A 27,952-nucleotide genomic window follows, 5' to 3' on the forward strand; every position below is an offset into this window, starting at 1 on the left:
AGATTGCCAGGGGGAAGAGATAATTAGGGAGTTAGGGATGGACATGTACACATTGCTATATTTAAAATGGATAACCACCAATACAATATTGTAAAGTAATTAGCCTCCAATTAAAAGAAATAAATTTATATTAAAAAATAAAATGGATAACCAACAAAGAACTACTCTACAGCACAGAGAATTCTGCTCAATGTTATGTGTCAGCCTGGGTGGGAGGAGAGTTTGGGGGAGAATGGATGCATGTATGTATATATATATATATTGCTGAGTCACTCTGCTATGCACCTGAAACTATCATAACATTGTTAACCAGCTATATTCCTATATAAAATAAAAAGTTTTAAAAAAAATGTTTAAAAATAAGAAAAATGCAATTAAAACCTACAGCTGTAAGAATAAAAGAAAAAACCTTCCCTCCCAAAAAATAAACCTCCAAACATGCATTTAAGTTTTTATAACACCAGTTAACCTCAAGGATAACAGTAAGTAAAGAGGCATACAGGTGTCTCAGAGACAAGGCAGAAATTAGGCCAATGGAACTGGCATAATAGGAGTTTGGAAAACACACCAGAAATAAACAGTGAGCTCTGGGGTTAGCTTGCCTGAGTTCAGGTCCTGGGTCCTTCTCTTACCAGCTGGTGACTATGCATAGAACTAGTTAAGAGAACAGAATTGCTGCTAGAGTGCCTGGGTTGAATCTCGGCTTTGCTGCTTTCTAGACAGGTGGTCACAGGCAAATTAATTTTTACATCTCTAGGATGAGGACACAGAGAAGGCAATGGCACCCCACTCTAGTACTCTTGCCTGGAAAATCCCATGGACGGAGGAGCCTGGTAGGCTGCAGTCTGTGGGGTCACAAAGAGTCGGATACAACTGAGCGACTTGATTTTCATATTCACTTTCATGCATTGGAGAAGGAAATGGCAACCCACTCCAGTGTTCTTGCCTGGAGAATCCCAGGGACGGGAGAGCCTGGTAGGCTGCAGTCTATGGGGTCTCACAGAGTCAGACACGACTGAAGCGACTTAGCGGCAGCAGCAGCAGGATGAGGACAATTCCTATAGGTCTCTCAGCACTCAGCATGGTTCCTGGCACATAGTAGGAGCGCAGTGAACGTCACCTGTGATTAGTAGTACCCAGGGAGTTGAAGGCTGGGTCAGGGTTAGACCCTGAACCTGGGCTCTTAAATTGTTAGGCTGCCTGCTGGACATTCAGGGCTTCCCTGGTGAATCAGATGGTGAAGAATCCACCTGTGATGTGGGAGACCCAGGTTCTTTCACTGGGTCGGGAAGATTCCCGGAGAAGGGAGTAGGTACCCAGTCCAATATTCTTGCCTGGAGAATCCCATGGACAGAGGAGCCTGGTGAGCTATAGTTCATAGGATTGCAAAGAACTGGACAGGACTGAGCTACTAATACAGGAAGACAGACATACTGCTGGACAAGCAGATCCCAGCCCCAGGGAGGGAGACATGGCTGTAAAAGTCACTTTCGGTCATTGGTCTCAGGTACTCAGCCCGGTATCCCTGATTGACACCACCACTTCTGAGCTTTAGGGGAGCAGAGCCCATGGCCCATGGCGCCGAGTTCCAGCCCACACAGACCCCACCTCACCCTGCAAGGCCAGAGGCTGGCTGAGCTGAGCATCACTGCAGCTATGAGGATTCTTGCTGTGTGCTTGACCCCATGCTAAGCGGAGTACCCACATCCTCTGATTTAGTTCTCTCAGCAATCTTGAGAACTAGGGGTGGGAGGGGTGTTTGACTTCATTTACCTGATGAGGAAACTAGACTCAGAGAGGCTAGGTGGTCTGTCAGAGGTCACACAGCACTCTCCCCCTTCTCCTGCACCAGCCCTGAGTACCCTTTACTGGGGCCCTGGGTGCTATTGTGTTGGGGTGGGGAGATGCTGACAGTAATGACTCTCTGCCCCTCCCTTCAGGGGTCTAGCCCTTGCTGCTTTGCTGGGCCTGGTTTTGTGGCTGGCTCTGGACACCTCTCAGCGGCCTGAGCAGCTGGTGTCCTTTGGCGGAATCTGCGTGTTCATTGGCCTGCTCTTTGCCCTCTCGAAGCATCACCGCGCAGTGAGTGTTTAGTTGTCAGGCCAAGAGGGGGCTGCAGCCCCTTCTCTCTCCAGCATCAGGTCCCTTCCCTGTTTCACAGAGTGGTTAACACCTCCCCCCAGAGAGCCACACCTGGGCAAAGGGATCACTGCTAAGAAGTCATTCAATGCCGAGAGGTTATCCAGCCGTTAGGTGTCCAGCTCCCTTCTGCTGGGGAGGAGGAAGTGCTTGGAGGGAGTGGGGTCAGAATAGCTGAGAGCCCTGACTATGTGGGAGAGATGGTCCGGACAGACAAAGGTTATGCTGAAGCTAGGCCCTGAGGCCAGGGTTCTGCCCACCCAGCTGATCCCCCGGGACCAAGTGCCAGGGCTCCCGGCTGGTCCTTGGTTAGATCTGGCCCTGCTCCTTCCCACTGCCCAGGCCCATTGCTGCCTTGTGGCCTGTTCTGCACTCCAGGGGGGATATAACCATCGGCAACAGGCCCATAGCTCCGGCCGGGTCCAGGCTTCATCCTACAGGCTGGCCGAAGCTCCCAGAGCCCCTCAGCAGTGCCCACCTGCTCCCTGTGGACCTCCTCAGGTGCTGAGCTGACCTAGACCTTTCTCTCGGGTGGCAGGTGTCCTGGCGGGCTGTGTTCTGGGGTCTTGGACTGCAATTTGTACTCGGACTCGTCGTCATCAGAACAGAACCGGGGTTCATTGCATTTCAGTGGCTGGGCGACCAGATCCAGGTGTGTACATGGGGTGTAGCTGCCCGGGCGTCTTGGGTTGCCGGGGATGGAGGAGAAGCCTCTGCATTGGAGGGAGGTGGCCTGGACTGTGACCAGGTGGTGGGTGTGTGGGGGCCCCCAGACCCCTGGGCAGTGGGAGGCTGGGCAGCACAGCTGCTGTTTCCCTCAGGCCTGGTCCCACCTGCCCAAACAAGCAGTCCTTTCAGAGGGTGGCCTGATGTGGAAGAGAATCTCAAAACAGGAAGGTTCCTAGGATACCCAGGCCCAGGGCTTATTGCCCTCGGTCCTCATCAGAAAAGGAACTTACAATAGTTAAAAATGCTTTAAAAATTGAAAGTGATTTGGTTTATATAAGTGTTGTTGTTCAGTCACTCAGTCATGTTTGACTCTGCAACCCATGGACTGCAGAACGCCTGACTTCCTTGTCCTTCACTACCTCCCAGAGTTTGCTCAAACTCATATCTATTGAGTCCGTGATGCCTTCCAACCATCTCATCCTCTGTCGCCCTCTTCTCTTCCTTCCCTCAATCTTTCCCAGTATCAGGGTCTTTTCCAACAAGTCAGCTCTTTGCATCAGGTGGCCAAAGTATTGGTGTGTATGTGTGTTTAAAAATAATATTCGGCTTGTTGAAGTTACACTTTTAAAATTTCATTTATTGTGATGAAATCACATAACACAAAATTTATCATTTTAACCTTGTTTTTTGCATTTTAACCATTTTTGAGTATCATTAAGTTCCTTCACATCATGGGGCAGTCATGATTTACTTCTTAAAATATCAGTTATGGAGGACGCAAGGTTGATCCTATACTCATCCCTCTCTCACTATCTTGAATTTCCATGCACTCTCTACAGGGAGGGCTTCGGGTGGGACAGGGAGAACCCACATGTCCAGGCTCTGCCCATGTCCTCCCGCTGGCCACACCAAGGATACCTGCATGGGTGTCGTGATGGAAAAAGACACTTGCTGCTCTGGGCGTGCATGCTCAGTTACTCCAGCTCTTTGCAACCCAGTGGACTGTAGCAGGCTCCTCTGTCCATGGGGTTCTCCAGTCAAGAATACTGGAATGGGTTTCCATGCCCTCCTCCAGGGAATCTTCCCTACCTTGGATAGAACTCACATCTCTCTGTCTCCTGCATTGGCAGGTGGGTTCTTACCACTAGCGCCACCTGGGAAGATTGCTGCTTTGGGCACAGCCCTCATTTTATAAATGGGAGCATTGAGGCCCTGGCAACAGAAGTGACTTGGCCTGCAGTCACAGTCCATGTTTTGGTCCTAACTACAGGGCTCTTAAAGAAGTATGGCCAGATTGTAACACCAAGGCCAGGAGCCTGGGGTGGGACAGGCTGGGGCTGGGCCCTCAGTGGGGAGGCACAGGGGCACCACCTTTGACTGCCTTCTCCAGGCAGTTCACTGTTTGCTTCCTCCTCTGTCTCTTCTTCAGTGTTCTTGTCCCAACAACTCTCATCTCAGAGTACTTCTTTACAATTTGGTGTCTCTTCTGGAAGATGTACTCAGAAGGAGCAAGTGTGGCTTTAATGACACACATGGTCCCCCTGCTGTAAGGCCACAGCCTGGGGGCTCATCCTGCAGCCTCCAGGTCCTTCTCTTCTCTTCTGGGCTGCCGGGAAGGCATGAGCAACATGCGAGGCTTCTCCAGGTCACCCCAACCTGGTTCCCTTGCTGCTGCTTCTTCCTTCCGCCCTTCTTGGCCTCACTCCCGGGTTTGGTTTTGTTTGTTTTCTCCTTTCAGATATTCCTGAGCTACACTGAGTCCGGCTCCAGCTTCGTGTTTGGGGAGGCTCTGGTCAAGGATGTCTTTGCCTTTCAGGTCAGCTTGACTCTTGGCTCACAAAGCATTTAGCAGCCTCTGCTAGGTGCCTCTAGCTAGTGGGGCATCCAAGCCCAGTCCAGTGGAGGGGGAGGGCTCCTGCTGGTGGAGCCCAGCTACTGAAAGCTAATGAGGCTTAAACCTTGGGGTTCTGGGGGAGGGGCCTGGCAATGTGCTCACCTGGGGGTATGTTTTCAGTATATTTTGGCAAACTTGCAAAAGTAAGATATATCTGTATTATTTTCCTAAAAAATGAATCCCCCAATAGTAGAATTGCTGGGAGGTTGAGGATGAGAAAAGTAGGTGGAGACATGTAGATGGCATCTGCTGTGACCTTAGCCCCTGACATGCTACAGGGACATATGATCCTCTCGCGGGCTCCTCCTTCAAGGCCCCTCCCAAGCCACCTCTGCCAGGAAGCCTGCCCTGATTAGTTGCAAGCTCTAAGTCCTTCCTCTGGATTCTCCTAGACCTACAGTCCCTCCCTCCCTCCTTTCAGCAAATGTGTATTATGTGCCTTCCGCAGTGCAAAATATGTTTTTAAAAAATTTTTACTGGAGTATAGTTGCTTTACAGTATTATGTTAGTTTCCACTGCATAGCACAGTGAATCAGCTATATGTATACATATATCCCCTCTTTTGTGTATTTCCTTCCCATTTAGGTCACAACAGAGCGCTAAGTAGAGTTCCCTGTGCTCTACAGTATGTTCTCATTAGTTATCTAGTTCATCCGTAGTAGTGTATACGTGGCAATCCCAACCTCTCCAACCTTCCCACCCCTCCTTTGCCTCCTTGGTATCCATACATCTGTTTGTTCTCTACGTTTCCATCTCTCTTTCTACCTTGCAAATAGTTCCTTCTGTACCATTTTTGTAGATTCCACATATATGCATTAATATGTGACATTTGCTTTTCTCTTTCTGACTTACAACAGTGCAAAATATTATAGAGGAAATTGAGATAAAGACTCAAAGACTATTGTGTAATTGTAGAGCCCCAACCCTATTTTTTTTTTTTTTTTTTGGTCACGCTGGGTCTTTTTTGCTGTGTGAGGGCTTCAGTAGCTGCAGCATGTGGGTTCAGTAGTTGTGGCTCCCGGGCTCTAGAGCGCAGGCTCATTGACTTAGTTGCTCCATGGTGTGTGGAATCTTCCCAAACCAGGGATGGAACCCATGTTCCCTGCATTGGCAGGTGGGTTCTTATCCCCTGGACCACCAGGATGTTCCCAGCCCTAATTTAAAACAGGGAAGCCTGTGCTGAGCATTCGATGGTGGGACTGCGTCACTGTTTCCACGTGGAACTGTGGTTATATTTCTTCTTTGTCCAGTTGACTGCCCAGGCACCTACGTGTCTCTAGTAGGATCTCAAGTGTAGCTTCTCCACCTGCCTCACATCCAAATTGTCTCAGGACCCTGAGGCTGCTTCAGGCTTGAGTTTCACTTCCAAATGCCAGGTGGAGAGAGAGAGAGCGAGCCCTGGGCCTCGCTTCCCCACTAGCTGGCCCCAGTTTCTGCCCCGTTCCCATAGCAACACAGATGGGAATTGGTGCCACCCACTCCAGCATGTCCTGGACCACTGTCACCGTGGGGCTACCATGCAGGATCAGTTTCAGAGATTTTTGCTTTTCACCATCACTCAGCCGTTGTTCCCAGAGCCTCCCCATCCTGCTGAGGGTGTTGGGTCTCAGAAGCTTCCAGCCCAAGTCATGGACTTGGCATTGCCTTCTGAGCTGGTGTCAAGCCAGTTTGTGAGTCCAGATACCTCCAGCCTGCCCCCATCCCTGACTCAAGGTGTGGTCCTCTGGGAGCTTCAGTGTCTGTTGGCCCCAGCAGCTCTCTGGGAAACGTCCACTCCATCCAAGGGTTCTAGTAACATCAGCCTTGGGAGGAAAGCGAAAGGAACCAGGTTCCCATGCTCTCAGGACAAATTTGTCCATCATGTTTTTCTGAGATCACTTCTGTGCAGGGAGATGATCAGAGGGGCAGCCTCTGTCAGCCCCTCCAAAAGTCCCCTAACACCATCGTCCTAGGGCTGAGGCTGGGAGGGACAGCTCCCTTCACATCTGCATCTCCAAGTAGGGGCCGCTCAAGGTTTCTGGGAGGAGCAGTGAAGTCCTGCTCCAGGGTGATTTGTCACGTCCACTGGACAGAGAATGGCAGTTGGTGGCTTCTCACACTTTACAAGGCAAACATACAACACTGTGCAATTCGACCTCCCCCCGCAGTCAAGTTCAAGTGTAACTGGCACCAAGGAAAGTGCCTGGGCAGTCCATTTAGGGAGAGAGTTTTAAAAACAAGGACAGTGAGAATGCCTCCTGAAGGAGGTGGTATTTGAATTGGAGCCTCAGGGCGAGAAAAAAATTGGACAGATAGAGATAAGCGGGAGGAAGGAATGCCTGGGCAATGGCGTGGAGGTGAGAAGGTGCTGGGCTGTGTAATGTGACAGGACATAATTCAGTTCAGTGGGTGTGTAAGCTGTTTGAAGGAAAAGATGGATTAGGGGATAAACTGCAAGTGTGGTGAGGCCATATCTTTTTAAATTCTTATTAGTCTATTGGTTGTGCTGGGTCTTCACTGCTACAAGCAGGCTTTCTCTGCCGGAGAGTGGGAGCTTCTCTCTTGCTGCGGTGCACAAGCTTCTCATTGAGGTGGCTTCTCTTGTTGCAGAGCATGGGCTCTAGGCACATGGGCTTCAGCACTTGCAGCATCTGGGCCCAGTAGTTGCGGCACACAGGCTCGGTAGTTGCGATGCACAGGGTTAGTTGCTCTGCGTGTAGAACCTTCCCCGGCTAGGGATCGAACCTGTGTCCCATGCATTGGCAGGCAGATTCTCATCCATTTTGCCACCAGGGAAGTCCTTTAAGAGTCTTAAATGCCAGGCTGAGGCACCTGGATTTTGTCCCCCAGGAGGTGAGGAGTTATTGAAGATTTTTGAGCAGGGAAAGACTTGACTGGAGCTTTGGGATGGTTGTGATTTCAATAGTAGGGAGGAAGGGTTGTAGCTGGGATGCTTGGAATAGGGGACCAGCGAGGAGGCTGCCTCACAACCAAGTGATGACTCAGGGACCACCAGACTAACACCGTCCAGAAGAGAGGCCACCATGGGGAACAAAGGCGGGGGAGGGGGAGGATACGGCTGAGGGACCTGCTGTATGAAGCTCGTCACTTAAGCTCCACATGCTGCAGCTGTGTTTGCTCTTGCATGCTTAGTCACTCAGTCATATCCAACTCTTTGTAACCCCATGGACTGTAGCCCAACAGGCTCTTCTGTCCAAGGGATTTTTCAGGCAAGGATACTGGAGTGGGTTGCCATTTCCTTCTCCAGGGGATCTTCCTGACCCGGATCAAACCCATGTCTCTTGCATCTCCTGCACTGGCACTCGGATTCTTTACCATTAGCACCACCTGTGCTTTACATTTAGCTACTTGAGGACAAAGCCTGCTTCTTATCCTTGTTGTTCTGTCGCTAAGTCTTGTCTGACTCTTTGCAATCCCATGGAGTGCAGCACACTAGGCTTCCCTGTCCTTCACTATCTCCTGGAGTTTGCTCAGACTCAAGTCCATTGAGTTTGGGGATGCCATCCAACCATCTCATCCTCTGTTGCCCCCTTCTCCTGCCCTCCATCTTTCCCAGCATCAGGGTTTTCACCAATGAGTCAGTTCTTTGCCTTCAGCTGGACAAAGTATCGGAGCTTCAGCTTCAGCATCAGTCCTTCCAATGAATACTCAGGGTTGATTTCCTTTAAGATTGATTGGTTTGATCTCCTTGCTGTTCAAGAGACTCTCAAGAGTCTTTCTCTAGCACCACAATTCAAAAGCATCAGTTCTTTGACTCTCAGCCTGGTTCTTATGCTAGTGTCAGTTAACTGACCTCAAGCCCTGAAGAAACCCTGCCCAGTGCCTGGGACACTGCTTTTTGCTGAATGATGAGATGAATAAATGATGATTCTTCGGTGCACGTGGGAAGTCTCTCTGCCTGCTAGGAATGACTGGCTCTGTGAGCTCTTGGCAGAGAGTTGGGCTCCCACACAGTCAGTCTTCCTCTGGCTGAGCCACCATTCCCATGATTATGTGTTCCTGAGCAGCATGTCCTTTGGCCCAAGACCAGGGCTGAGCTCTTCTTTCCTCAAACCTCCCCAGCAGAGGCCAGAGCTTCCCAAATCCCTAGAGCCAATAACTACACACAGGCTTTGTAGCAAGCTCCAGGGCCCCTAGAAATTCAAGATGTACCACTCTGACCTGAGATTCTGGTGGAACAGAGCAGAAAAGCTTAGGAAAAGGATGTCATAAGAACAGCTACGAGTTATGGAGTGAGGACTACGTGTCAGGCACTCACTTCAAAACAGCTGGAGAAGATTCTTGAGAATCCCTTGGATTGCAAGGAGACCAAACCAGTCAACCCTAAAGGAAATCAACCCTGAGTATTCTTTGGAAGTAATACTTTGGCCACCTGATGTGAAGAGCCGACTCATTGAAAAAGATCCTGATGCTGGGAAAGACTGAGGGCAGGAGGAGAAGGGGGAAAAGTGGATGAGATGGTTGGATGGCATCATCAACTCAATGGACATGAGTCTGAGAAAACTCCAAGAGATAGTGATGGACAGGGAAGCCCAGCATGCTGCTGTCCATGGGGTCAAAAAGAGTTGGACCTAATTTAGTGACTGAACAGCAACAGTGGGGAAAATAATATCATTATCCCTTTTTTACAGATGATGATACTGAGGTTCACAGGGGGTTTTGCTTGTGCAAGTTCATAAAGCTAGTGAGTATTCGAATCAAGATTGGAACAGGTGTAATGCTCTGGCTTATTAGCTCCTGCGCCTTGATATCAGGGCCCTTTCCTTGGTAGACAGTGGAAATGAAGGGGCCCCAGACCTTGGGTCTTTGTTTTTCCCTTGGTTTAGAAGAAAACAGCATTTCTCAGGCCTATTTTGTTGCAAGTGACAGAAACTCACTTGAAATTTTCTTTAAATGGAGGAGAAAGGGAAGACTGCTTCTTGGCTCACTAACTGGAGCAAGATAGAGCTGGTGCCAGCTGAAACCAGGGCCCTGGAGTGGCCAGGCTTACAGCCCTCAGCTTCCAATCTCTGCTCATCCAGGAGTGTCAGCTTCACTCTTTCATACCAGATCTCCTCCTGGCTCCCAGCAACACCAGATACTCATGCTTACAACATGTCACCCAGAACTAGGCCAGTTCTTCTCTGCCTGCTCTAGTTAAAAAATTCCAGGGTAGGTTTCAGATTGATTTGCCTTGGATCATGTGACTGTTCTTGGCCCAATCACTAAGGCTAGGGCATGGGAAACTGGAATTGGAAGGGCAGGAATCTCCTGTTTCCACCCAAAGCTGGGGAGTCATGTGCTCTGATTGACTGAAAACCACCCTCCAAAACTCATCATTTGAAGGATTATTGCCTAGGACAAGCAGGGACTATTAATTCCCTCCTTATAGAAACAAGGCAGATAGCTTCCTGTAGGACCTGCAGCAGTTCATTTACAGGGTGCCCTTACATTCCAAGTGAGTGTCTCTTCTCTAGCACAGAAGGGTGCAGATGGCAGATACCATACCTGCCTGGGAGGAACAGCAAAGACATGGACCCTTTGATCTATAGTCCCTCCCCCTGTAAGGCGGGGCCACATTTGGGAGTTTAGGCTGTACTTCCTGAGTGGGATGCTCAGCTCCTGACTGTATCAGTTGTAAATAACAGAGATACAACTCAAATTGACTGATTAAATGAAGCAAAAACAAACAACAAAAAAGTAAGATATCATTCTGATAATTGAGAAGTCCAGAGACTTCATGTCCTGTTGGATCTAAGTATCCAACATCACCTGGGATTTGCCTTGCTTATATCCTGGTTCTGTGTTCTTCTTTTCTTTTTTTTTTAATAGAAAATGTCTCTCTCTCTTTAAATTATTCATTTATTTTTGACTGCACTGGGTCTTTGTTGCTGTGCATGGGCTTTGTCTAGTTGCAGAGAGCAGGGACTACTCTTTGTTGAGGTTCACTGAATTAGAGAGGCACAGGCTATAGGCTCTCAGGCTTCATAGTTGCAACTCCTGCTCTAGAGCACAGGCTCAATAGTTGTGGGGCTTCCCTCATAGCTCAGTGGGTAAAGAGTCTGCCTGCAGTGCAGGAGAGCTGGGCTCAATTCCTGGGTCGGGAAGATCCCCTGGAGAAGGAAATGGCAACCCACTCCAGTATTCTTGCCTAGAGAATTCCATGGACCGTGGAGCCTTGCAGGCTACAGTCCATGGGGTTGCAAGAAGTCAGACACAACAGAGCGACTAAGCACAGCACAGCACAGGCTTAGTTGCTCTTGGGCATGTGGGATCTTCCCATACTAGAAATCGAACCCATGTCCCCTGATTTGCAGGTGAGTTCTTAACCACTGGACTGCCAGAGAAGTCCCCAGGTTCTATGTTCTTAGCACTGGCTTTAGTTTTAGTCTTGGAGAAGCACTCTTGAGATTGTGGCTAAAAGATACCAGGCTTATATCCAACCAGCTTAGCAACCTTAGCAGAGAGAGAGAGAGCCTGTTTTCCACTAGCCCAGCAGGAAATCTAAGAGTGGGCTCTTTTTAGTCTGGCTTGTGGGTGTATGCCATCCTTGAACTGTAGCCAGGGAAGATACCTCAGTCTGATGCGCCAAACTTGGAGACTCAGGGCTGAGAGTGGAGTTAGAGTGGTTTCCCAAAGGAAAGTAAAACTTTGTTACCAAAGGAAGTGAGGGAGGAGACCTTGGGCTGTCCCAGCAGCAGCTGTCCTCCAGAGCACCAGTCCTAGTTCTCTCCCATTTCAGCACTGAAAGTGTCATCTTTCCAGCCTGCTGCTGCGTCCACGCCCTCCCCAGGGTTTTCCGTTCAGTTCAGTCACTCAGTCGTGTCCAACTCTTTGCGACCCCATGTATCTCAGCACGCCAGGCCTCTCTGTCTATCACCAACTCCTGGAGTTTACCCAAACTCATGTCCATCGAGTCAGTGATGCCATCCAGCCATCTCATCCTCTGTCGTCCCCTTCTCCTCCTGCCCCCAATCCCTCCCAGCATCAGGGTCTTTTCCAGTGAGTCGACTGTTCGCATGAGGTGGCCAAAGTACTGGAGTTTCAGCTTCAGCATCAGCCCTTCCAATGAACACCCAGGACTGATCTCCTTTAGGATGAACTGGTTGGACCTCCTTGCAGTCCAAGGGGCTCTCAAGAGTCTTCTCCAACACCACAGTTCAAAAGCACCAATTCTTTGATGCTCAGCTTTCTTCACAGTCCAACTCTCACATCCATACATGACCATTGGAAAAACCATAGCCTTGACTATACGGACCTTTGTTGGCAAAGTAATGTCTCTGCTTTTGAATATGCTATCTAGGTTGATCATAACTTTTCTTCCAAGGAGTAAGCGTCTTTTAATTTCATGGCTGCAGTCACCATCTGCAGTGATTTTGGAGCCCCCCACCCCAAAAAGTTTGACACTGTTTCCACTGTTTCCCCATCTATTTGCCATGAAGTGATGGGACCAGATGCCATGATCTTCATTTTCTGAATGTTGAGCTTTAAGCCAACTTTTTCACTCTTCTCTTTCACTTTCATCAAGAGGCTTTTTAGTTCCTCTTCACTTTCTGCCATAAGGGTGTTGTCATCTGCGTATCTGAGGTTATTGATATTTCTCCCGGCAATCTTGATTCCAGCTTGTGTTTCTTCCAGTCCAGCGTTTCTCATGATGTGCTCTGCATATAAGTTAAATAAGCAGGGTGACAATATACAGCCTTGACATACTCCTTTTCCTATTTGGAACCAGTCTGTTGTTCCATGTCCAGTTCTAACTGTTGCTTCCTGACCTGCATACAGATTTCTCAAGAGGCAGGTCAGGTGGTCTGGTATTCCCATCTCTTGAAGAATTTTCCACAGTTCTTGTGATCCACAGTCAAAGGCTTTGGCATAGTCAATAAAGCAGAAATAGATGTCTTTCTGGAACTCTCTTGCTTTTTCCATGATCCAGCGGATGTTGGAAATTTGATCTCTGGTTCCTCTGCCTTTTCTAAAACCAGCTTGAACATCTGGAAGTCTATGGTTCATGTATTGCTGAAGTCTGGCTTGGAGAATTTTGAACATTACTTTACTAGCATGTGAGATGAGTGCAATCAATTGTGCGGTAGTTTGAGCATTCTTTGGTATTGCCTTTCTTTGGGATTGGAATGAAAACTGACCTTTTCCAGTCCTGTGGCCACTGCTGAGTATTCCAAATTTGCTGGCGTATTGAGTGCAGCACTTTGACAGCATCATCTTTCAGGATTTGAAATAGCTCAACTGGAATTCCATCACCTCCACTAGCTTTGTTCGTAGTGATGCTTCCTAAGGCCCACTTGACTTCACATTCCAGGATGTCTGGCTCTAGGTGAGTAATCACACCATCGTGATTATCTGGGTCATGAAGATCTTTTGTGTGTGTGTGTGTGTGTGTGTGTGTGATCTTTTTTGTACAGTTCTTCTGTGTATTCTTGCCACCTCTTCTGCTTGTCTTTCCTCCCTTTCTGGGGCTTCCCTGGTAGCTCACATGGTAAAGAATTCACCTGCAATGCAGGAAACTTGGGTTTGATCCCTGGGTTGGGAAGATCCCTTGGAGAAGGGAATGGCAACCCACTCCAGTATTCTTGCCTGGAGAATCCCCTGGACAGAGAAGCCTAACAGGTTATAGTTCATGGGATTGCAAAGAGCCGGACAGGACTGAGTGACTAACACTTTGACTGTTACTTTCTTCCCTTTCCAGAATAATTTACACATACCTGCTACTTGCATCTCTCCCTGAATTACACTTTAGAACCAGGGGTTCAGAGACCATTGGGCTAAGAGGGAGTGCTGTGGACTTCAGGCCTCCCCTTTATATCACAGATGGTCAGACCACACTACAGAGAGGCGCAGTGACCTGGGCACAACTACCTAGTGGGTTAAGAGGGAGGCAGGGCTAGAACTGGGTTGTTGGATTTCTAATTAAGTGCTCTTTTCTTCCTCACACTAAGTAAAAGTCAGTGACATCAGGTCTCCCTTTTAAATACAAAAAGCATCCTTAACAACAATAGTGATAAAGTTAAAACCTATTCACAGTTGCTAAAGACTTTGAGATTGGATGTTCAGTCGAGAGAGAAAAAACAAAGAGGTGGATTTATCATTAACAAGGCTCAGCACTTTCTAGTCAAACACTAACTGTTCCCTGGCCCCTAGGATGCCCTGTCCTTCGCCCAAACTCCTGGCCAGTGTATTAGCCAGCGGTCTCCTTAGTGAAGGCAGGCCAGAATGAGGGACGAATTCAGACAGATGCTTCATGGCCACAGGACTGCCTTTCTCAACCAGATTTCCTAATCACAGAATCTCACTCACACCCTGTACTCCTGCATCCCTCTCTCTCTCTCTCTCTCTCTCTCTCTCTCTCACACACACACACACACACACACACACACACACACACTTGCTGAGTGTGGGGCTTGTCCTCCAGCTGGGAGGTGGCTTTGTTAGTGCTGAGTTGAGTGGAAGACTCAAGAGCTTTCTTTCCATCCTTCCCATGAATCACGTGGCCCTAGTCTAGGGCTATTGGCCCGTGTCAGCCTGGGGAAGTCTCCAAGCTAACTCAGATTTTCAGACTCCAAGCTGCTTCCTGCTGGGCCAGGGTTCAGCGTGTCAGTTCTCCAGGAAGCCGGGTCTGCCCGGAACTCCTTCAACCCTCCATCTCCCCTGGCCCAGTTGACGTGGCAGCCACCTCCTGGCAGTAGCATCTTGATTAGTCATTCCTGCTTGGCTCCATCTCCCTTCTAGTAACTTTCCACACACATGATTACCTCTCCCCGCCAGACTCCCGCACCCTTCCTGGCCGGTCAGGAGCGCTCGCTCACTCCTTCCTTTCCTGTCGCTCCAGCCTCTGGAACATGCACACACTCACTAAGCTCAGCGGTGCTGCTGAAATGTTCTCCCCGAGGAACGCCTGGGGAGAAAGAAAACATTTTCATCTTCCCAGGGTTTTGGGGCATCTGCCTGATGCAGCCTCTGCAGTCCCCAGTAGTCATCAATGCCAAATCTGACCCAAAAAGTCAAGTAAGATAAGACCTGGGCTACCCTGGTGGCTCAAACAGTAAAGAATCTGCCTACAAGGCAAGAGTTCTGGGTTTGATCCCTGGAGAAGGAGATGGCAGCCCACTCCAGAATTCTTGCCTGGAGAATCCTGTGGAGAGAGGAGCCTCACGGGCTATAGTCCATAGGGTCCCAAAGAGTCGGACACGACTAAGACACACACACACCCACACATGAACTGAAAAGTGCCGATGGACTGAGTCATTAAGGGTCCACTGGTAACCACAGTGAGCACGGTTCCCAGAGGAGGGAATGGAAAGGAAGCGTGGTGGCCGTGGTGTCTGCATGAGCAGGAAATCAGGAGGCCTGCCCTGGTTTTCTGGCCTTGGAGCAGCTCCCTTGTGCCTTTCTGAAATGCTGGTGGTGAGGTGGACATACCAGCATTCTCCCCTGAGGGAGCTTTGGGCTTTTGTGGTTTTTCATGGTCTGGGGCTGGTGACTGGGCTCTGTCCCTAGGCTTAGGCTTTGGGGGCTGGGTGTGGAGAGGCTGTGCGGACAGCCTTGGGAAGTCGTCAGAAACCTTGGCTCAGCTCCCTTCAGGGAGAGAAAGCAGCAGGGCCAGGTCCGCAGTGGGGTTAGTCCTGCCTTCAGAGCCTGTTTCCAGGGAAGGAGGTGGTGTCTGCTCAGAGGGTCTGGTCTAGACTCTAGAGCAGTGGTTCTTAGAGTGTGATGTCCAGACCAGCAGCATCTGGAAAGGCCAGACTCTTGGGGCCACCCCAGACCAACTGACTCTGAAACTCTGGGGGTGGGGTTCAAAAATCTGCATTTCTCACAAATTCTCAGGTGATGCTGCTGGTCCAGGGACCACACCTTGGGAACCACTGGCTTGGAGGTGCTGTAACTTCCTTCTCCCTTGAGTAAGGGTGAGCGCTGGTACTAGTGGGCCCACAAAGCAGTGGTTAGGACTGACTCGAGGCCACTACAAACTTGGGCTCTCCCTTGGAGAGAATGCCTCTCCTTAAGACACAGAAATGAGCCTCCAGGACTGGCCCCGGGGAATAGCTCCTTAGGATCATGGAAGGTCCCTGGCAATCTGTTTAGTGGCCAGGAGGTACCTGTCTCTCTGCAGCTATGTAACCTTGGATAGGTAACCAATACCTCACAGCCTCACTGTCTCCACTGTGAAGTGAATTTATGTCAAACTTAGTTGCTTTGGGGCTTCCCTGGTGGCTCAGATGGTTCAGAATCTGCCTGTTATACAGGAGACGCAGGTTTGATCCCTGGGTTGGGAAGAGAAGGGAATGGCAACCCACTCCAGTATTCTTGGCTGGAGAATCCCATGGACAGAGGAGCCTGACAGGCTATGGTTCATGGGATCACAAAGACTCAGACACAACTCAGAGACTAAGCTTTCACTTCTCAGTTGCTTTGAGGACCCTCGAGTCATCACACCTTGGGGACCTGGCTCATGGCAGGACTGCACAGTTCACGAGCAGCGGGGCTTAAAGGCACTTCCCTCCTCCACACAGGAGCACTGCCCAGCTGCCTGCTCTGTCTCAGCCATCTCACATCCTACAGGCCCGGGTCTGTTTCCTGGACTGGGAGGTCGTATTGGACTCAGGGACCTTATTAATCAACTAACCAGCTTGCTTCTGGCTGCACTGGGCGTTTGTTGCTGCATGCTGGCTTTCTCTAGCTGCGGGAAGCAGGGGCTGCTGCTGTCCAGCTGCAGGGCTCAGGCTTCTCACTGCAGTGGCTTCTCTTGTTGGGGAGCACGTGTTCTAGCGCACGGGCTCCGCAGATGTGACTCACGGGCTTGGTCGCCCTGTGGCATGGGGGATCTTAGTTCTCTGGCCAGGGATTGAACCTGTATTCCACTGCATTGGAAGGCAGATTCTTAACCACTGGACCACCAGGGAAGTCCCCAGGGACCTTATTTAGTATTGAATGTCCCACCTTAGAAATCACCTCTCTCCTTCACACATCATCCCTCCCCAGCCAGTCACAGCTGCCTTTCCACCAAAGATCCCCATCTCAGAGATAGAAAATGTCTCTAGGTCAATGCCTGGAGAAACCCCAGTTCTGCAGTCAGGTCCCACTGCCCCCAGGGGCCTTTTCTTCCTGGCCTGGGCCATCCATGCAAATCCTCCAGGCTGCCTAGTGGTCCCTTGCATGATGGATTGGAGAGGTGGTCCTAGATAGTACGTGATCCTCCCTGTGTTTCCCTCCAGGCGGGAGGAGAATGCCATCTCCGCCCTTGGTGTTAGGGGCGTGTCCAGCAGCAGGGCAGTCACGGGGCAGGAAGAGGGTTTCACCACCCAGTGCCTGCGTCTCCTGTCAGGTGACATCTCCCAGGCAGTGAGCTGGTGACACAGATGTGAGGGGAGCGGGTCCAGATAAAACCCGTGGCATTCATTTGGGAAGGGGGAGGGAAAACTGCCTTGGCCAGGCTTGTTTCTCTTCTCCAGGAGAGCTGCTTGGGCAGAGTCTCTGCTCTCCGGGACCGCGCTGTAGTCCCAGTTCATTTTGAAGTGGAGCTTGAACTTGATTGCTTAATATTCTCCCTTCTGAAAAATGAAAATGATTCTTCCTCCACTCCTCACCCCTCTCTACAGCCCTCTGTGGAAAAAAAAAAAAAAAGTTATTTATTTATTTGGCCGTGCCGGGTGTTGATTGCGACGCATGGAGTCTTCTCTTCTCATTGCAGCATGCAGCATGCATGATCTTCAGCGGTGGCGTGTGAACCCTTGGTTGCAGCATGTGGGATCTAGTTCCCTGACCAGGGATTCACCCCACACCTCCTGCGCTGGGGGCGCAGAGGCTTAGCCACTGGACTGCCAGGGAAGTCTGCTCAGCCCCTCTTCCTTCCCTCATGGCTAAGCTTCTCAAAAGAGTTGCTTATCCCGTGGTCTCTACCTCCTCATGTCCTTCTCCCTCCTGGGCTCCCTGATACCCAGCTTCTATGCCCATCCCCCTGACACTGCTCTCACCTAAGTCACCAGGGGCCCCGGAATCGCCAGGTGCCAAGCATCCCTCGCAGTCCTTACCTTTTCCAGAGTTCTCAGATGCATGCGTCTGGCACTGTTGATAGACTGTCTCCTCTAGGAAAGCTGCCCTCAGTTTCCATCGCACCCTGTCTTGGAAGTCCTCGGATCTCTCTATTTCTTCTCCGTCTCCACCACGCACCCCTCTTTCTCCCCTCACCCTCCAGGGATGCTGACCCCAGGGCCCTGTCCTCCGTCACTACTCTTGTCACCCAGGGAAGTTTCCTCAGTGAACTCCATCTGCCCCGTGGCCTCAACATGCACTCAGCCAAGGCCTGGCCCGGACCCTCCTCTGAGCTCCTGGCCCTTGCACCCCTCCTTCCACCTGCATATTCCCCAGGGATCTTGAACCCAGTGAGTGCAAATGGACCTCCCCCAAAGCCCTCCTCTGCCTGTGCTGCCCTCCCTTGAGAAGTGTCTGCCTCTTATAAGAAATTATAGAAGGTGAGAAACTGGAAATGGAGAAAGAAGAAAACAAAACGTCCACAGTCCTAGCACACGGGAGCAACTACTTTGACAATTTGGGTGTGTGCCTCCCAGCCTTCTTTCTATGCTTTTATTTTTTTTTAACTATTTTAAAATATTTGTTTATTATTTTTGGCTGCGCTGGCTCTTAGTTGCGGCAAGTGGGATCTTTCGTCTTGATACCCCCACTCATCATTGCAGTACTAGGGCTTCTCTCTAGCTGTAGCTTGGGTTCCAGAGTGAATGGGCTCAGTAATTGCAACTTGCTAGCTTAGTTGCCCCGAAGTAGGTGGGATCTCAGTTCCTCAGCCAGGGATAAAAACCCCCATCCTCTGCATTGGAAGGTGGATTCTTAAACCACTGGACCACCAGTACTTTTAATTTTCCACTTTCCCCACTTTACATTTTAGCTTACCACATTATCGGCTTTCTGTGGTGGCTCAGACGGTAAAGAATTTGCGTGCAATGCAGGAGACCCAGGTTCGATCCCTGGGTCGGGAAGATCCCTTGGAGAAGGAAATGGCAACCCACTCCAGTATTCTTGCCTGGAGAATTCCATGGACAGATGAGCCTGGTGGGCTACTAGTTCTGTATAACTTATTATTTTAAAGCTGTTTGGAACAGATAGCACATTCCAACTGTACAAATGGGGATTTGGTAAAAGTAAGTCTCCCTCCCAGGCGTCCCCAGTGACCCAGTAGTAAAGGATCCACCTGTCAATGCAAGAGAACCAGGAGATTTGATCCCTGGGTCAGGAAGATCCCCTGGAGGAGGTAATGGCAACTCACTCCAGTATCCTTGACTGGGAAATCCCATGGACAGAGGAGCCCAGCTGGCTACAGTCCATGGGGTCACAAAGAGTCAGACACAACTGAATTGACTGAGCATGCACGCAAGTATCCCTCCCACCCTGATCCCCAAGCCACCCAGTTTCATCCCCAAGGCAGCTGCCATTCCTGATCATTTGCATATTCCTCTAATGGTATCTGTGCTTACAAGGGCACCCGCCATGCCACCCCCACTGTCTTACTCGTAAAGTAGCACTCCATGCTTCCCGTTCTACACCTTCCCTTTTTTCCTTTCACAACCTATCTTGAAAATCATCCCACGCTGCTCAGAACGGGCTTCCTCACTCAGTTCCTTACTGGAGTGCATGGCCCCACCGTAGGTCATCACACTTGTCTTCACTGAAGGATGTTTGCCTTGTTGCCAGTCCTTGCTATTGTGAGTCAGTCTGCGGTGAGGAAGCACTGGGGTGGGGAACACACGGCTCTGGGGAGGAGGGAATGGATGTGAGGAAGCTTTGAAGGAAGAACTGTAGAGGCTTGGAGTCAGTGAAGAGCAGTGGCGAGCCTGGGAATAGGAAATGGGGTGACAGGAGGAAATGCGGGTGTCTGGTCCACAATAAGAGTCGTTTGGAGCTCGCCGGCACCAAGCAGAAGTAGAACACTGGAGCGACGAGGGCCTCTGATTGAAGCCCGAAACATAGGAAGAGGTTCAGGCCAGCGTCACGGGCCAGGGATTGAGCCCGGGGTGGAGGACAGACCCTGCGCAAAGTGCTGGGCCCTGAGCCGGCTCCTTAAATCCTTACAACAACCTGCGAGGTGGTCACTTCCTCCCTATCATTTTACAGATGAAGAAGCAGGTGATAAAAAGTGGGGGACTCAGAACTTCCCTGGTGGTCCAGTGGCTAAGACTCCCCACTCCCAATGCAGGGGGCCTAGGTTCCATCCCTGCTCAGGGCACTAGATCCCACATGCCGCGACTGAAGACCCTGCATGCCACAACTAAGAGTCAGCACAGTCAAATAAATAAATCTATATATATCTTAAAAAGTGGTGAACTGAAGTCCTCCCGCTCTACCACAGGGACAGCTGCGTAGATGGCTAATGTCCAGAGAGGAGCAGAGAGGACAGCTGCCTCCAGAGTGGTCCCACATGGAATTCCACGCACTGGACTCAGAGCTGCTCCTCTGACCCTGACGGTTCTCTGAGCGGCAGGCCCTTGGAGGAAGCAGGCTGACTGGGGTCCTGTGTGATATCCTGCCGCCTGTCTGCTTTAACCCGGGGATCTGCGCTCTTTCCTGGCAGGTTTTGCCCATCATTGTTTTCTTCAGCTGCGCCATGTCCGTTCTCTACTACGTGGGCCTCATGCAGTGGGTGATCATGAAGGTGAGCTCCCAAGGTCCTGGTCCAGGCCCACACTCTCCCAGAATGCCTTGCTTTCCCAAGCCCAGACTCTCCCCAGACCCCCTGCCCTGAGACTGGACCTCCCAGCATCCCCTGCTCCTAGGGTCAACACCCTCTCAGAGTCTACTACTAACCAAACGTCTTATCAGCCAGTCTCTTGTCATGCTACTAAGGAGACTTGGCGCCACAATCCAGTGGGGTCTTTGGAGGGGGTAGTTTCTAGAATTGAGGCTGCATTAGAAGCGTTAGGGGAGCCTGGCAGGCTTGTAAGGAGTTAGACACGACTGGAATGACTTAGCACGCCCGCATGCACGGGAAAAAATGATTTATACCAAAAAGATCTTGAGAGCAGTGGGCCACATGGGCCAGACTCAGCTGATATAAATGTCAAATCCTGTGCTTATGTTCATAAAATCTGCCGCACGAAGCCAGGATGCAGGAGACAGCATTGGATGACATTGGACCTGGCAAGAGATGCTGAGGGTTTTAGCTGATTGAGCTCAGAATAAACCAGTACACTAGGCAGCTGCCAGAAATGGAGCCTGTGATTATGTTATGAGTGTAGAGCAGGCATGAGGGTAGCATGTGTGCTAAGTTGCTTGAATCGTGTCCAATTCTTGGCGACCCTTTGGATCATAGCCCACCAGGCTCCTCTATTTTTGGGATTCTCCAAGCAAGAATACTGGAGTGGGTTGCTGTGCCCTCCTCCAGAAAATCTTCCTGACCCAGGGATCGAACCTTCGTTTCTTACATCTCCTACATTGGCAGGTGGTTCTTTACCACTAGCCCACCTGGGAAGACCATGAGGGTGGCGGTTACCCCCAAATCTGGAGAATGTCTTCAACCAAGGGGCTCTGACAAACTGTCAGTGTGAGAGAGAGCCTGAGATCACACCTTCCATAGAATGGCTGAAGGAAGTGGGGATGAAGGGTCAGAAAGAGAAGGCCAGGGTGAAGGAGGTTAGGGGTAGGATTCTAAACACTTACAGAAGAAAGACTCAGGAAAAGTCAGCCTTAGAGGTACTTGCAGTAGAGAGAAATTCCAGAAATTTCATGTTGATTGAAGAAAGGACCTTTTTTTTTTTTTTTTGCCATACCACACAGCATGCAGGATCTCAGTTCCCCAATGAGGGATTGAACCCAGGCCCTCAGCAGTGAGAACAGAGTCCTAACCACTGGACTCTATGGCCCTATATTTGACCAGGGAATTCCCAAGAAAGAACTTTTTAATACAGTGTTTCCCAAAGCCTTTCTACAAAAACTCTAGTTTCACAGCAGATTAGTAAATGCTGCTAGGTAAAGGGATCCCGTAGTCAAATAATTTTTTTTTTTTTTTAAATTTTGGCCACACTGCATGGCATGTGGGGTCTTAGTTCCCTGACCAGGAATCAAACCCACATCCCCTGCAGTGGAAGTGCAGAGCTTTAACCACTGGACCACTAGGGAAGTCCCTTGGCCAAATAATTTTGTGAAGCTAATCTAGACTCTGGACTAAACAAATTTAAACAAGTTTCATCCAGGACTTCTCAGAGCCTTTGCTAAGCTAACAAGTGTTGACCATCTCCAAGGGTATGTGTGTGTACAGCAATTCTCAAATAGATTTGACCAGTGTGTGCGTTTAGTCACTCAGTTGTGTCCGACTCTTTGTGACCCCATGGACTGTAGCCCTCCAGGATCCTCCGTCCATGGGATTCTCCAGGCGAGAATACTGGAGTGGACTGCCATTCCCTTCTCCAGGGCATCTTCCTGACCCAGGGATGGAACCTGGGTCCCCTGCATTGCGGGTAGATTCTTTACTGTACGAACCACCAGGGAAGCCCTATATTTGACCAGGGAATCATTTTTTCACGGATGGGAAGCCCTCATCAATGGAGGTATGGGAGGAGAGGATGAATGGATCTTTGAGGAAATGTAGATGAGGAGGTCCTAACAGGGTTGGAAGGAAGGCTTTTATGGTACTTCCACCCCAACTGTCTCTGCCTCTGGGGCTTGCTGATGCCAAACCAAAAAAAGCACCCTGCTTCCTTCCAGATCTCCTGGCTGATGCAGATCACCATGGGCACCACGGCCACAGAGACCCTGAGTGTGGCTGGGAACATCTTTGTGAGCCAGGTGGGTATTGTAGCCTCCTGTCCCCAAGGAGGGCAAGGGCCCTACATCCCCAGAGCCCTGCTTGCATCATCAGAAGAGCCGATCAGACCTCCTGCCAGGGTCACCGGGGTCCTGGAGACGCTCCTTTGGGGAATACACTTTGTGCCTGGGTCCAGCCAAAGAGGAGGATGTCTGCCTGGCACCTCCCACCACCTTCTATCCTAGGTGAAGGCTGTCTTCAGCGTAGAGGCTCACGAATCCTATGGATGGAGCCCAAAGTTCTCCTTTTATACATGCGGAAACTGGGGTCCAGGAGTAAGGATGCCTTGCCAAGATCCCACAATATCAGCCAGGACTTAGAATCCACGTCTTCTTCTTCCTGGTTGGGGTTCCTTCCACATCATCAGTTTGTCTTGTTTCCCCCCTGTCTCTTTCTGAAAGAATATTTTCCAATATAACTTTGACTCTGAAGGGACTGTCAGTCCTGAGTCCCTTTCAGAAGGCCTGGTCTTCCTAGGGGTGTGACATGGTGACCATTGTAGAGTCCTGGCCCACCTGCCCAACATGTAAGTCACCAAAAAGACATACGTGCTGAAGTATGGCAACTATGGGCAGTTTAGGAAACTTCGGAGAATGTCTACAATTTTTTTTTTTTTGCTTTGATCCAAGTGTATTGATTTCAAGGGTTTTTTTGTGTGTGTGTGTTTTTTTTCTTTAAAAGGCAAGTGTGCTCTCAGATAAATTGTCCAAGGTCCCTTAGATGTTCAAAATGAGGCAAAGAGGAAAAGATACTTCAGTATCAGCATTTATTTTATATGAGATGTTGCAAATGTAATCTCTTTGTTCAGAAATACAAATCTTAGATTGTGAAGAGTTTCGAAGGTGAATTAACTTGGGTGGGAGTAGGGAGCCTTCAGGAATTAGCAGCATCATTTCAAGCTCAGTGTTGGTGGGCCTGGGCCTTCTCCTCTGTCTGCTCATGTCCCTAGAGGATTCCTGCCCCACGCCCCCCCGCAACCCATGGCTTAAATACTTCTCCCTAAGTATACATCCCACTGCTCCCTTCACCCTCCACTTGGATATCCTTAGATAATTCACTAGAGCTTAGTTGCTAAGCTGACTCTTTGCAACACCATGGACTGTAGCCCACCAGGCTCCTCTGTCCACGGGATTCTCCAGGCAAGAATACTGGAGTGGGTTGCCATTTCCTTCTCCAAGGGATCTTCCCGACCCAGGGATTGAACCAGGTCTCCTGCATTACAGGTGGATTCTTTACTGATGAGCCACCTGGGAAGCCCAAATAATTCACTAGGCTAAGGCTAAACAGGCGGAACCCTTGAGTTCCTCCGTCAACACATGTGTGTGTGAGAGAGGGAGTGTGAGAGAGAGTTACTCAGTCATGTCCGACTCTTTGTGACCCAATGCACATGGGATTCTCCAGGCAAGAATACTGGAGTGGGTCGCCATTCCCTTTGTCTTCCAATCTTTCCCTTCACAGTAAATGGCGGCATCTTCCATGAGGTCTTTCAAACAAAAATCTAGGCGCCATCCTTCCTGCCTCTGCTTCCCTTGCTCCCAGCTGCTCCCAGCTTCTCCCAGTCCATCAGCAAGTCCTGCCAGCTCTGCCCCACACCACATCCCAGACCTGCCCCGCTGCCCGTCTCCTCCTCTGCTGCGAGCCACCCTTGTCTCTCACCTGGACACGCAGTCACCTCCTCTCTGCTCTTCCTGCCATGACCGCTGCCCCTACCGTCCATCCTTCACACACACATTGGAGTGGCCCTTTAAAAACACAAGTCAGGACTTCCCTGGTGGCCCAGTGGTTAGGACTGCACTTCCAGTGCAGGGGGTGCAGGTTTGACCCCTGGTCAGGGAACTAAGATTCCGCATGCCTTGGGGTGTAGCAAAAAGAAAAAAAAGCAACTCACAAGTCAGATCATGCCGCTCCTTACTGAGGTCCACTGCTTACCCCGGCTTGTCCACCTGCCCTCCTCCCCTCGTCTCTCGCCCTCTCCCACAGCCGTCTGGAACACAGTGTGTGCTGGAATTATTTATTGAGGGAGTAAATGAATGGCTCAGGGCTTCCCCATGTGCTCTGCAGTAAACACGCCATTCGGTGCTCCAGTTCCTTTCTTTCCGGCAACCCCCTTGTCTTTATTGGAAGTTCAGGCTTGGAGTTACACCTGCTTCTGGTCCTTTGCATGAACAGAGGCAATTCTTTGAACTTCTCTGATCTTCTGCTCCCCTGGAACATGAGGATGACCACTTCCTTCCCAGAAGGTTGGAAGTGATGAGTGTCAGGTGCTTAGCTGAGTGCCTGTACGTGGGAGGCACTGGACACAGGGGAGCATTATCAGGTCAGAAGGAAGGACTGGGGGTCCTTTGACAAAGCCTGGCTTTTGCCAAGGTTCTGAGAACTTTGGCCAAGTACAGATGCTGGTTCTCACCCCTCCCTGCTGTCTCTTCCCCTGGGGTCCCCCAGTCCTCACTGTGACCCACTGACTCCCAGGGGCTGAGGACATCTCTACTGCCCCCCATCCTGGCCTGGCCAGCTCTGCTTGTCTGACGTCTTTCCCTTTTGCAGACTGAGGCTCCTCTACTCATCCGACCCTACTTGGCAGACATGACACTCTCTGAAATCCACGTTGTCATGACCGGAGGCTACGCCACCATTGCCGGCAGCCTGCTGGGCGCTTATATCTCCTTTGGGGTACGTACAGCCCCCTTCTGCTTGCTGAAAACCAAGAACCTGAAACCTACCTTTGTGGGAGCCCCACACAGCTCCTGCTCAGAGCATTCTGGGGTCTTCTCTCATGAGCTGCATCCTGAACCAGGGTTGCTGTGATGGTGGGGGTAGAGGCTTCACCTGAGTAAGGTGGGCCAGGTGGGCTGGGCCATTTGGGCTCCTCACACGGCCAAAGCATCCCAGTGTTCTGTTTACTGAGCACCAACTGCATACTAGGCAAAGTGCAAGGTGTTTAGTATCCCGATTTTACAGATGAGGAAATTGAGACTCAGAGAGTAAGTGAAATGTCCAAAGCCAGGATTTGAGGCCAGATCTGACTCCAAAACACAGACACACTGTCCTCCACCGGGGCCATCCCTGGAGATTTGTCCTACTTTTCTTCCACCCCTGCCTCCTCTCCACCACAATCTCTTGGCACATGTCCTTCCTCTACTCCTAAATTATTACTTGTGCAGCTTTCTGAGCACAATGCATTTCTAGGTCAAATTCCAATGGTATGAATCTGGCCTTTAAACCCATCCCAACACTACTGCATGGCAACCTGAGGTGAATCTTGTGTGTCCCAGCAAAGTGCCTGGTAATAATGTGTCATGTGTGTGCGCGCGTGCTAAGTCGCTTCAGTTGTGTCTGGCTCTTTGTGATTGTAGCCCGCCAGGCTCCTCTGTCCATGGGATTTCCCAGGCAAGAATACTGGAGTGCGTTGCCATTTCCTTCTCAAGGACTTGTATTTGGATAAAACACTATACTTGTCTTTGCTTTTACATGCAAGTCTTTAAAAATCTCATTTTTTTCCCTCAACTATCAAAGAAATTCTTGCTTCTTAAAGAAGTGCATAAAATAAAAAAACCAAACTTCCTTACTGCCACTTCCCACGGATAATCCCCTTTACTGGATTAGAACAGCAGTGCTCAGTGTTGTCCGTGGGCTAACAGCACCAGATTCACTTGGGAACTTGTCAGAAACACAAGTTCTTAGGTCCCTCCCCAGACCTGCTGAATCAAAAGCACTGTGAATCGGGCCCAGTATCCTGTGTTGGAACAAGCCTTCCAGGTGATTCTGATACTTTCTCAGTTTGAGAACCACTGACTTAAAATATGTCATTCCAGCTTGTGCTGTTTACTTGCTCAGTCATGTCTGACTCTGGAACCCCATGGACTGTAGCCCACCAGGCTCCTCTGTCCATGGGATTCTCCAGGCAAGAATACTGGAGTGGGTTGCCATTTCATTCTCCAGGAGCTCTTCCTGACCCAGGGATCAAACCCACATCTCCTGCATTGGCAGGCAAATTCTTTACAGCTGAGCCACCGAGGAAGTCCTTCATTCCAGATATTTCTGTGTAAATAGTCATTTAAGAATATATACCTGAATACATATATGCTTTCTTTCATAAAAAAAAAAAAAAACTAAAGATGAGGTAATTCTATTCACACTTTCTTGCAACTTGCCTTTTTCATAAAATTCTGAGCATGACATGAAATCCAGAAGTGTAAAGGAAAAAGTTGACAGAGCTAACTAACAAAAATGAGAAACCTCTGAATGGTGAAAGTCACAATTTTTTAAAACGTTAATGATTGATCAGGAAAAAAGTTCATAAATTATAAACAGATATTCAAGCTTACTGAGAGTTGAAGAAATTAAATCAGTAATAACTTACATTTCTTCTAAAGATATGCAAAATTTTACATGCCTCTAAACAGCAAGGCTGTGGGGAATTCATGTATTATTTAAAAAATATGTATGTATGTATTTATTTATTGGGCTGCGTTGAGTCTTGGTTGCAGCACTCCGGATGTTCACTGCATCTAGCAGATCTCTCATCACAGCTTACAGACTTTCCACTTGGGAAGCGTGGACTTAGTCGCTCCATGGCACGTGGGATCTCAGTTCCCCAACCAGGGTTGGAACCCAAATCCCCTGCATTGGAAGGTGGACTCTTAACCACTGGACCATCAAGGAAGTTCCTCAAATACTCTTTGAAAATGAACATGTTAGTCGCTCAGTCGGGTCCAGCTCTTTTTGGTCCCATGGACTGTAGCCCACCAGGTTCCTCTGTCCATGGAATTCTCCAGGCAAGAATACTGGAGCGGGTAGCCGTTCCCTTCCCCAAGGGATCTTCCTGACCCAGGGATCAAACCTGGGTCTCCTGCATTGTAGGAAGATTCTTTACCATCTGAGTCACCAGGGAAGCCCAAATCTTAGGCGTGATGAAATCCACAGCCAACTTAGTTTTCTTCCAGAACAACCTGTGGTGATTTCTTGTTTATCACAGCTGCTGCCATCATGCTGACCTCAGGGAGTGCCAGGCCCCCGTCTATACTCTGGTCCAAATGTGGCAGTACTCAGCCATCCCCTCAAATAAAACATTCCCTGGCAGAGTCCTGCAAATCTCCCCCTCAGCCACCAAGGCCTTCAGGTCCTCGCTGGGCTGCTAGGGGTGGATGTAGTGTAGAGAAGGACTGTTCCTGGGGTCCCAATTTGAGGCAGTGGACTCTACAGCGACCTCACATGGGGCTGTGGTGACCCACTGAGCTCTCAGATGTTTTCACTTTTGCTCGCGTTAAATGAACTCTCTGTGGTAAGGCTAACACATGAAGCTCATCATAGCTTCTACCAGCTGTTGCAGAGGCCACAAAGCTACAGTAATCCAAACAGTGTGGTACTGGTATATGGATACACATGTAAAAGTGAACGTTGCTCTGTCCAGCCGAACTCTTTGCGACCCCATGGACTGTATAATCCCTGAA

General features: G+C 49.8%; 1 protein-coding gene across 6 annotated transcripts in view; it reads left to right on the plus strand.

Moving 5' to 3' along the window:
- Nucleotides 1–27,952, plus strand: part of SLC28A1 (solute carrier family 28 member 1) — a 59,508-nt gene that overhangs the window by 16,017 nt on the left and 15,539 nt on the right. For 3 of the 6 annotated variants that reach the window (XM_027957091.3, XM_027957093.3, XM_027957094.3), the window contains exons 6-11: nt 1,941–2,082; nt 2,678–2,791; nt 4,547–4,624; nt 20,274–20,354; nt 22,403–22,483; nt 25,047–25,172. In XM_027957091.3, coding sequence (XP_027812892.1) covers nt 1,941–2,082; nt 2,678–2,791; nt 4,547–4,624; nt 20,274–20,354; nt 22,403–22,483; nt 25,047–25,172 — 622 coding nt within the window. Of the gene's footprint in view, nt 1–1,940; nt 2,083–2,677; nt 2,792–4,546; nt 4,625–17,381; nt 18,240–20,051; nt 20,168–20,273; nt 20,355–22,402; nt 22,484–25,046; nt 25,173–27,952 lie in introns of those variants that run through there. The other 3 variants (XR_006056818.2, XM_042235115.2, XM_042235116.2) reach the window with 3 other exon arrangements.

This window comes from Ovis aries, chromosome 18 (assembly GCF_016772045.2).
Source record: "Ovis aries strain OAR_USU_Benz2616 breed Rambouillet chromosome 18, ARS-UI_Ramb_v3.0, whole genome shotgun sequence".
Classification (NCBI taxonomy): domain Eukaryota; kingdom Metazoa; phylum Chordata; class Mammalia; order Artiodactyla; family Bovidae; genus Ovis; species Ovis aries.